Raw genomic sequence first — 11,363 nt, 5'->3', positions numbered from 1 at the left:
AAAGAAATTTACTAAATTTAAATATAATTAAAACTTTATTTATATAAACAATGTGAAAATTAAATTATTGTATAATATAAATTTCTTTTAAATAAACTTTATTTTATTGAATAGAACAATTAGATCCAGTAATTTAAAATAAGAATATGATAGATTAAATTAAATTAAATATTCTTTTGAAAATTATTCATTAAAAAAAAGTAAGGTGCTGTTTGATAAAACTGAAAATTAAGTGCTGAAAAAATAAGTATTGAATTTTAAGTGCTGAATATTATAAGTGCTGAAAGTATTGAATGATTTAACTTTTATAAAAATATTTGTTGATAATGTTTAACTTAAACTATTAAGTTAAATATTTTGACTTATCAAAATAAGTGATTTTTAACTTAATTAACTAATTTAAGTGGTGGAGAAACAACCGTTATCAAACGCACTTAATAAGTGCTTAATATTTTAATTTAAGTAATTAAGTGCTTTATCAAACAAGGCTTAAATCACGTTTAAAAAAAAAAAAGGGACGAAAATAATAAAAAAAAAAGATTAAAAAAACTACAACATTGGAAAAAAAAATAGATAACAAAAATAACAATCCTTAAATAAAGAAAGGAAAGGGAGAGGTAACAGGGTCCAGGGACAAACGACTAAGACCAAATTCGCGTGAAATTCCCCTAATATCTCCCTTCTCCCTCCCTCCTTCCAAACCCTAGTTTAACAATTTCCCTGCTTTTACAGACCAACACCATTTTCAAACTCCACTCTTCTTCTCCACATCTTTGATTTCTCAAATCAACTATTCCACACTCTCGCTTCAATTTCGTCACTTTTTGCCGCTTTTCAGAACAATCTGCAGCTCATAAATCCTATTTTTTTTTTAATCATTCCAATCCAAGCAGCGATTCTCAACTTTATTTTCCTTGTCAAGGAATTGGGGAAGAATTCGTCTTAAAATTGAATCTCTTGCTCGTCTGTTGAGGGTGTGATATTGGCCTTCAAGTCGAGGAGAAGTGAGTTGCGGAGAAGAATAAGAGACAAAGAGAAGGTGAAAAAGGAAGAAAGAAAAGAAGAAGAAGAGGGGATTCAATTTTTCCTTTTCTCCCTGTGATCTTTAATTGAATTTTTTTGGCTTGTATCCATGTCTAAGGTATGCTCAATCCTTGACCTAATATTTCCATTAGATTTGTTATGTGTAATTTCTCCCAAGTCCTAAGGTCTCTCGTTTGGGTAGTATAAATTACCGTTTACGATTCATGAAATTTAAATATAGAGATGCTCCATTGCTGTGTGCGGTTTTCTACTTTTTGAATATGGTAACTGAGCTAATACGATCAACGGAGAGAATACAAGTGGGGATAAAGGTTTCCGGAGGATAACTCTTCTTGGATTTTTGGTAGATAACCAATGAGAGTCCCTATACGGATTTTGACTTTTACTAGTCTAATAGCAGCTGCCCTAATTCATTAGCTGTTACTTAAAGGTAATGGGCATATAGGTTACAGTCTTAGCAACTAAACCAGCTGGTTAGCCATACTTTGGAAGGGCAAGGAGCATAGGGACTACACAATTGGATGCTCATGTTGGTAGTGTTTTGGTCAAAAGTGAGTAACCCTTGCACATTTGGTTGACTAGTAACTATTGGGTATCAAAATGTGGACGGAAGTGTTTTGGAGTGACCATGGACGGATGGAGGTTTCACTACCAACATACTGGTCAAGTTGTTTCATTCTTGTATTATTGTGTTGTTTCACCTAACTTGGAAAACTGAAAAGAAGTGTCTCATAGTTCTTATCTGGTAGGGTTTTCTTTGTAAGAGAACAAATCTTTTTGAAAAGATTATAGCGAGATTGGATAGTAAAGGAAAAAGCATCATCCAACAAGTTCAACAAACAATTTCGAACAAGAAAAATAATATATGTGTAAGCGAAACTTTTACACCCTACAGAGATCAGATGGGATCTAAATAAACTTCAATAAAAGCTCCAAATCATACTAGATGCTGAAAATACCACCTCTTCCACTAGAAGATATACATAACACACACACACACGTGAGTGTTTATTGCGTGTGTTTATTATACTCTATGAGATTGTGTAATAAAACTTTTAGACAGCTCTTTAGGGACTCCAAGGTCCATATTTTCAGGTAATGTCAAATTGGAATGGGAAATAAAAACTAGATGCATGATGCATATTGGATTTGAATTGAGAGAACATGGACCACTATTTGGTATTTGGTTCTTGTTGGATCCTTGCCAAAATGAAAAATAAGATGTATTGATGTCCACCTATGTTGCATTATGCTGTAGAATAATCACAATTAGGTAGTTGCATAACCTGTGATGTTTAATTTGATTTTGATGGTGTACTAAAGTTCGTTAAAAGGAATAAAATATGGTAATAGTATTAGTAGTTACTTCTTTAGGATGAACAATGGTGGGTTTATTTAAAAGTTCATTATAGTTATTTATTCACACTAAATTTTGGTGGCTTTGTATCTTTTTGTCCCTGAAAAATAAGTGATTGGCAATTTGGCATACAAGAGTAGCACATTATGATAAATTATTATTTCAAACCGTTCGAGCCTCTTATAGTACAAGAATCAATGATAACCAACGCATAGAAGCTTAGTCATCTTGTCTCAGGATGTACTGGTCAAGAATATGTTTTTATTCATGCATGTACATGTACTCACTGGCTTGTAAGATTTTCAGCCGTAGTTGTCAAATTGAGATTCGACTCGTGAATCGAAATCCTCATTTTGTGAATCGTGAATCGAATTGTAAGATTCGGTTCAAATTCATAATATCATAAAAAATAAATATTTACCATGTTGAACTTAAAATATTATCAATTATTAGTCTAGAAATGCAATTTTAATGTCAAAAAAGAAATCATATCAACCAAGTACTTAAATTCAAATATAATGCAAATAATCCTAATAAAACTAATTCACAAATCGGGCTCTGTTTAATAGCTCAGTGGGGATGGAGAGTTTGAGTTTCATTTTCTGACTCTGTTTTTTTTTGCCTTGTTGTCAACTTGATAATGATTAATGGAATTAGTCTGAGTTGATAACTTGATAAATAACAATTGGACTAGAGAAGAGTGAGTTTAGTAGTTAGTGTTGTTGAAGTTTTTGATGAACGGTGATGAAGATAATTTGCTTCTTATCATCTGTTGTTGCAACACGACAAAGCAAAGTTCCAAAGGCGTTTTCTGAATGGAATGGGATGGGACTTGCGTATTGATTTGAAGTTGGAAAGTCATGTATGTTAATGTGTTCTGATTTTGTTAAGGATTAACTATAATTAATTTTACTTCTTATTATCTAAATTTCTGATTGGTTCTTTTCCACTAATTAGTTTCCTTCATTAGAGACTTCTAGTTTTCCTAAACTGCAATTTGAAATGTGCCGCAGTAGTTATTATCTTGATTTTTTTAGCATATTTCCTCAATCGGTGGAATTGGCCGACTTGACCGATTCGGCCGATTCACCACCGATTCCATGGATTCACATCCGATTCTGTTATAATTTAGATTCACCCTGTAGATCCGGCTCGAAATAGAGCTGAATCTAATCAAGCTGCACGATTGGAATTGCGAATTGTAAGATTCTGTATAATATAGATTCCCCCTACAGATCCAGCTCGAAATTGAATTGTACGATTCACAGTGTTTTCAGCTAGCTGCTGTTTTTGCCTTTTTTTTGGATAATATAATTGTAGACTAGAGGCTAGCTTATGAACCCAAGATCTCCCACTTTCATTTTTGGGAAGACGTTACAACCGAGCTACATCCAATTGTTTCTATATTCTTTGTCTATTTATTTGGATTTACTTTTTCTTTTAATATTTAGTTATTATGATTTATGAATGATTTTTCATTTGTGCATACAAATTTGCAGTTAATGATTCACCTTCTCATGAAACACTAACCTATGGATCCTGAAAGCAAGAAGTTTGGAAGAGGTAAGCTTTCATTTTCAGAACAGTTGTGTGTTTATCGCCATGTTTATCTCTCCTCATTCATCCCACTGAAGTGCTGGATGTAGTAATAGTTTTTGCCCATTTCGATGAATTCTAAAGGCTCTGAATTATCCATTGCTATGTACAAGAAACACTTGTTATTGGATCATTTTCATGTTTTATCACATTTGTTTGTCTTAATCCAAAATATAATTATAATATAATGATCATTATTCTGTCACCTGTCCCGGTTCCCACATATTATTTACAAATGATATACTTTCAGATGCAAGGGGGAAGGTCGATTTTTTACCTGACCCTAACAGAGGTGTTGGATCTTTTTATATCCAAAAAGCCAATTAGACTTGCATGGCTGCTATACTGTTGGGGAAAATATAAAGAACATAACAATGTTTAGTTAAGTACATCTTGCTCTAACTTCCAAGGAGGAAGTATTTTGTATGATCACTTCTGAGATTCTTGTTCTTGTCTTGAAGCCATGGGTTAACTAGGTTAAGCTTTTTAAAGTTACATTAATTGTCTTCATAATTTGACTCCAACTTGTAACACATGGACATACATAGAAAGCTCGATGATGCATTAGAGTATTTAAAATGGAAGGAAGTCTTTTTGTCACAGGAAACATACATAATGGCATGCATGTTTTCACAGGCTTTTGTTATGTTTGATCACTGCCTTATGTAAAAGAAAGTTAAAGAAAAGTCTAAATTTTTTCTTTCCATTGAAACCAGTGTTTTGAAAACCGGACCGGCCGGTCGAACTGCGAACCAGTCAAGTGTCCGGTCTGGTTTTAGCTATACAGGTTCAACTATATTAAACCGCATCAAACCGGGGTTGAACCGTGAACCGGTGTTGAACCAGTGAACCGGATTGACCCTGGTTTTTTGCCATTTTTTGAAAAACATATTGAATTAAGGGAAAAATTTAAAAATTAGGTAGAGAACAACCTCTTTAATAATTGGTGTTAATTAATTTAATTTTAATCTTAATATTGTGTTAAACTATGGGTTTGATTTTAGATGTGTGAATTTTTAATTAATGTGTTAAATTAAGGATTGGTTACCGATGTGTGAATTTTTATATTATCTGTATGAATTTTTAATTTTTAATTAATATGTTAACTTAAGAATTGTTTATTATATGTATGAAATTTTTAATTTTATGTTCAATGAAACATCATTTTATTTTTTTTATATATATTTATTTATTTTTTTATCCGGTTGAACCATTCCGGTTGAACCGGTTGAACCTATTGAACCTTGAACCAGTTGTCTCACTGGTTCAACGTCCGGTCCGGTTTTCAAAACATTGATTGAAACAGTAGTTTAATGAATTTGTATTGTCCAAAAGATCTGCATTCTATTCCGTTGTATGAAAAATAAGAGGAAACTGCGATAGGAATTGGGGTGGGGGAGATAAACAGAAATAAATATGTGTTTCCTCATCATCTTTTGTTTTCTAGATTGATGAGGTGCAGTTCTGTTTGAACTTCAGGACCAAGAGAACTGACTGGCGCTGTTGATCTGATAAGTCATTACAAGTTGTTGCCTCACCATGATTTCTTCTGCAAAAGGTCACTTCCTTTGTCAATTTCGGACACTCATTATCTTCACAGTGTGGTGGGAGACACTGAAATTAGAAAAGGAGAAGGCATGCAGTTGGACCAGCTTGTTCAGAATAGCTCCTATTCCAGAGATAGTAATACAATCATACAACCATTTGATCTAGATGTACTCAGGGAAGCCTTCCAACTGAAGGATACCACTCCAATAGATTTGCCCCCTGTAAGAAATATACTAACTTTTAATTTCTCATTGTTTCTGTTGCTTTAGTAATGCAACTTTGCACTGGTAACCATTCAAGTTACGGATACTGGTTCCGCAGTTGTTCATTTGATGTTTCCTTGGATTTTATGGACTGCATTGGTTGAGTTTGTGATTTTCTTTTCCTATTGCTTTTTTCCTCATCTTCTATAGGCAGAGAAGGGAACTCCTACTGTTGCAGCAAAATCAAAAAGTGAGTCCAAAGACAAGGACAGGAAGCATAAAAAGCACAAAGATAAAGAAAAAGATAGAGAGCATAAGAAGCACAAGCATCGTCACAAGGATAAAGATCGAAGTAAAGAGAAAGAGAAGGAGAAGAAAAAGGATAGAAGTGGACATCATGAATCTGGTGGTGATCACTCTAAAAAACACCACGACAAGGTTGGAAATCAATGCTCTCTCTTAATTACAAATTAATCTTTTTTATTATCCGTCATAGATTGTAGACAATCTAGATTTTGGACCTTAATAGAATTTCTGGACTTGCAATACACACACGCACACCATCCTAGGGCCAGGACAAACCACAAACATCAACGGGGTTTAGACGGCTAAATTTGACGGGGTGGGGAATTGAACACCAAAACAAGCTAGGTATCAACTCCTCACCATTCGGAGTTGGCACTTGCAATTCATTTGACATAAATAGCAAAGTTTTAGTCCTCTCAAAGAGTTGCTCTTTGTCAAACATAAGTGGCACAGGCACACTTCCATTGACTACTGGAAATAGTGATTTTCTGATTATGAGATGAACTTCCGTTTATTTTGCTTTTTGTGTGTGTATTATATATATTTCTCTCTTGCCTTTTGTCTGTGTAATTAAGTTTCAATTTGTATATTTTTCAACTTAAAAATATTCCAGAAAAGGAAGCATGATGGGGATGAAGATCTTAATGATGTTCACAAGCAGAAAAAAAGTAAGGTAATGTAGATCAGTTTGAAATTTTCGGTTATTGCTACTTCTAACTTTTGGCTCTCCTTTAATGTTATGAATTATGTCAAAATGATGCTGAAACATTCTTTCCTTTCTTATTTCCTTTGAATTCCTATATCCCCTTGCTTTTAGCGTGTATGTGATTTCCTTTTGTTGTTTTAATTTATTATTTCTTCTTCTAAATTTCCCTCCAGCATAAGAGCTCAAAAATTGATGAGATTGGTGCTATAAAGGTAGCTGGCTGAAGTGGTCAAGTACTATTTGTTCATTTGTTGTCTGAGTGGTTGAGAGTTTGGAAGGGATTTTCACTTCAGCTAGTCAAATTGCTTGAGGTAAAAACATTATTGTACTCATTAGATTTCGCTCTGCTAATTTACTTAATACTTTCATAAAAGGAGGATGCAGTCAACTTCACCTGTGGATCCTGGATCCTTTGGTTCAAATTATATTAATTTTAATAAGATAACTAATTCTAGTTCATGATAAAGTTGTTCAACTTTGATTTTGATGGAAATAACGTTTCATCGCTAGGTTCTTATAGAAATTTAGTCTTGATAGCCATGTAAAACCCATAGGAGTCACCTGCTTAGGCAACATTAAAACTTGGGTCAGATATTATAAAAATTTGGTAGTAAGAGTGTTCTGATTTAAACAAATATTGAAGTTGTGAGATTTTGCTGATGACCAGCTGAAGTTATGACTATACTTCAGTCATAAGTTAAATGGAAGAGGTAGAATTAGCTCTGCATGAATATACTGAAAGAATAGATATCCACTTATCTGAACAAGTATAGCTATATTGTTGAAACCAAAACCATTTCTTGTGGCCTGTTCTGTTTGCTTTGGTCTTGTTTAGCTTGTCTCGCCAAAATGGAGGAGTTATTTTAGCTCTTCTATCAGTCGGTCATGAATATTGAGATATCCAGTAGAGTTTGTATATGCAGACTGTGCGGGTTCACCAAGTCCCCCCCTACTTTAGAACTGCCTAGCAATGGTTGGCAATCTGACGTTTATCTCCAAGTGGGCTTAGTTATTGTTCCCAGTGCAATTAATCTAACCGGTTAAATTAAAACCATATCAGTCATGATATTTTTGTGATCTTGGGAAGGAAATGATGAACATCATTTGCAAACAATTTAGATAATGATGACTACTATTGAATTCTCCTTTTTCTTTGAGGGGTTGTGTAAAATTAGATGAAATCCTGAGATGGTAAAGTGGAGGAGTGCTGTAGGTCCAACTACTTAGAATTTTTGCATGAATATGCCAATAAAAGTTTTTTTTTTTTTTTTTTTTTTTTTTTTTTTTTTTGTGTTGGATTCAATTTTTCTAATATATTTTGATGCCAAACATGAGAATTCACTTGGATGCAAATTCTCTTTTGATATAAGCTTCTGAACCGGATACTGTTTGGTTTTGATATGTATAGGGGTTGTGGCATGGTGTGTCTATATGCAACTTTTTCTTCAGTTAATTTGATGCAGAACTTTTGCAATTGAAAACCGAAATACAGAATGTAGTTTGTAGCTGAAACGTATATAAAAAAAATCCCCATTGTTTTCACAGTTAACCAAAATCAGTATTTACGTTTATTTAATCTGTATGCTTTGTGGTTTTGTGCAGATTAGGTTCTGAACTGACTGAAAAATGTGAAGGGGGTGAATTCACCTGACAATGGAAAATTTGGATGCAGGGTAAAAACCTCTGAAAATGAACTTGTATCATAACATTCTATAAATTATGGTAATAGGCGAAACTTTAATCCTTTCTTTCTAATCTCTATTTTTGATGGGTGCATTGGATATTTGAGCATGTACACATAATAGTAACAAGTTGTCCGTTCTAGCGTAGTCCCGTTATATGTTTCAACTAGAACTCGGTAGTTTTCAGTTTTAGGAAGATAAGGTTTGGAAATGAGAACCTTCTTTTTGTTTTTCCCTTTTTGTATATCAATTCCTTGATCAAGAGCAGCGAGATGACTAACAGAAACATAGGTGAAAGAGATTGCAAATGCTCTTAACTTTATTTATTTTTTTTTTTTTGTATTGGGAGTTCAATTTTTGTAATTAAAGGAAGAATATGGATTATTTAGGTTACCTAGGAATCATTATTGAACTTGAGGGGATTAATGATAATTTTTTGGTATTACCCATTATATTCTACCTCTTATCTTTTACTATAATTAATGGTTATCTGAACTGGATCATAAAATCGAAACTTCCAAGATGATTGGAAGCTTTTGACTGTTGTAAAGCAAATAAATAATGCTAACTTGATCAGAAATGAGAATTCGTCAGTCAGGGCCTTTAGACCTCTTTCTGAAACAGCAAAGTTCATTGGCAACCTAATTCCGTATGAGAAACATAGATGTATTTCAGATTTGATTAATCAAGTGAACATGAATCTAAATTATTAAATTGGATAGAAACCAAGTTATGCAGAATAACCTATGATTTTAGACTCGACATTCTCTTAACTCTTAACGAGTAATATGTCAAGTGCTAGTAATAAATTTAGGTATCAAATAAGTGAAAAATAATACCATGGGAGCAATATTATCAGAGCCGTCAATTTTTTAATCCGTTTCACCCAATATTTTATTGAATATCATTTTCTGTTTTTATATTATATATAATTATGTGGAATAAAATTATAATTATGATATGATAACCTGTTTGACGGTGCCCGCTATGGTTACTTTGTTTTTTACAAAGTACCAACCAAGTATGGTTTTCACCATTGGATGATAGAGTATAAAATTAATCCAACGGTGAAAACCACACCAAGTAACGGTACTTTGTAAAAAACAAAGTAACCATAGCGAACACCCCTGTTTGACATCTCATATTTCTAATTATTATTCTCTCCGTTTCATTTTATATGTTTTTTTAGAGAATTTTTTTGTTTCACATTACATGTTATATTATATGATCAATACATATTAAGTCACATTCTGTGTGCTATAAAACGTGGATATTAATTAAAATAATGGACTTATTATATAATAAATTAAATAGTGGAATCAATAAATAACGGACAACAAAATCTTTTTCCTGATATTCTTCTATCCGATTCTCCAAAAAAACATCTAATATAAAACGGAGGGAGTACATAAGATAGGAGTTTAGTATGTGTTAACTGGATGGGCTAGCACATAAAATCCCTTGGGGTCAAAAATACATGAATATCATAAATAACTACAAAATTACAACTAAATCATATTATCAAACTTAATTCTTAATATGTCATTATTTTCTATATATTACAAATAAATTATGAATTTATACCCTAATTTAAAAATTCTAGACCCAATTCATAAATCCTAAACCCTAGAAAATATATCATAGACACCTAATTTATAAATTCTAATATTTAAAATCTATTAAAAATGCTGATTTTACTAGCTTGATATAATTCAAAATCATTACTTGACGTAGTTGTAAATAATTTTTCAAATCTGAATTTGTGTATAAATTTCCCAATACCTTGCTCAATCTACTCAATGATTATGTTGGGCTCGTTCTAAAATCCTAACTCAGTCCATCTAATCATTTTTAACCAAATTTAGAAGGCTCTTGATATATTAAATCTATTACTTAACACTAATAATCTCTCGTAAAGTGTTATACATCATTGTTTTTATTGGTTGAATGTATTACTTAAAAGACTCCCGACATCTAGTTTGATTAAACATGATTTTCATTGTAATGAATTTAAAATGATATAAATCCTTTAAATTTACGTGGTAAAATAAGGGAGGATTTAAGCAAAATTAAAATGCATATCGTATAAATTCAGGTGGTCAATAAATTACTGAAAATAATTTTAAAGGGGCTTCTCAGTTTTGTTTGGACAAATTCAAATGGCTTCTGACATATTAACTCTTAAGCTAAATGTATACAAATGATATTGATTGATTGGTTAGATTTAGGGCTGGCACAGTTCGGTCGAAGTCGGGGATTCATGAATCTCCAATATTATATTGAAATTCGGAGATTAATAAAAGAAAATCTCCAGGATTGGATTAAAAGAATAAATCTCCAGAATTGAATTGTTCCAAAATTTCAATCCAGTCCAGTTCAGGGATTTGGAGATTTGGTTCCGGTCCAATCCAATATATTTTTTCGGCCGTTCGGATAAATATCTAATATTTTAAGTCCTAAAAAATAAATTAAAAATTTAATTTACAAGATAATAAAATATAGAATTTTATTGTCTTACATAACTTTAAATAAATAATATTTTTTTAAGGAAGTAAACAACATTCATTAAAATTTACAGTAGACAACAAGGCTAAAAAAACCCACAAAATCAAAGTTACAAAATAACAAATCGGAAAAAACAAACAACCTTTAATTTTAAAAAGACAACACTTCATTAGCAAAATATGATCAGACCACAATCTCTCTAATCATCATCCCAATTTGCAATCGAATCTTCTTAACACAACAAATTCCTTGTTTTCCAAAGGAAAGACAGTAAAGAAGGAAAGGCAGTAAAGAAGGGCCGGTGGTGAAGAAGGAAGAAGAAAGGAAGAACACAGAGACTTTTGTTTTACATTTCAATGACAACTGAGGATTATAATGTTTAATAATAATTTTTATGACTTTTCGTTTTAATAATT

The 11,363-nt window shown here is 32.2% G+C and overlaps 1 protein-coding gene across 2 annotated transcripts; it reads left to right on the top strand.

Annotated features, from left to right (window-relative positions):
- The first annotated feature begins 616 nt into the window (after nt 1-616).
- On the top strand, nt 617-8,686 carry LOC136229591 (mediator of RNA polymerase II transcription subunit 19a). Of its 2 annotated transcripts, XM_066018476.1 has the most exons (7): nt 617-1,141; nt 3,901-3,964; nt 5,477-5,766; nt 5,959-6,186; nt 6,668-6,727; nt 6,934-7,071; nt 8,363-8,686. In XM_066018476.1, the coding sequence occupies exons 2-6, from the start codon at nt 3,934-3,936 to the stop codon at nt 6,982-6,984; spliced, it is 660 nt and encodes a 219-aa protein (XP_065874548.1). In that variant the 5' UTR covers nt 617-1,141; nt 3,901-3,933; the 3' UTR covers nt 6,985-7,071; nt 8,363-8,686. The 2 variants fall into 2 exon arrangements, with proteins under 2 accessions (XP_065874548.1, XP_065874549.1); XM_066018477.1 differs by lacking the exon at nt 8,363-8,686 and having other exon boundaries at nt 6,668-6,722.
- The last annotated feature ends 2,677 nt before the right edge of the window (nt 8,687-11,363 follow it).

Source organism: Euphorbia lathyris, chromosome 5 (assembly GCF_963576675.1).
Source record: "Euphorbia lathyris chromosome 5, ddEupLath1.1, whole genome shotgun sequence".
In the NCBI taxonomy this organism is placed as follows: domain Eukaryota; kingdom Viridiplantae; phylum Streptophyta; class Magnoliopsida; order Malpighiales; family Euphorbiaceae; genus Euphorbia; species Euphorbia lathyris.
The sequence above is the reverse complement of the archived record's forward strand: the minus strand, read 5'-3'. Positions and strand labels throughout refer to the sequence as shown.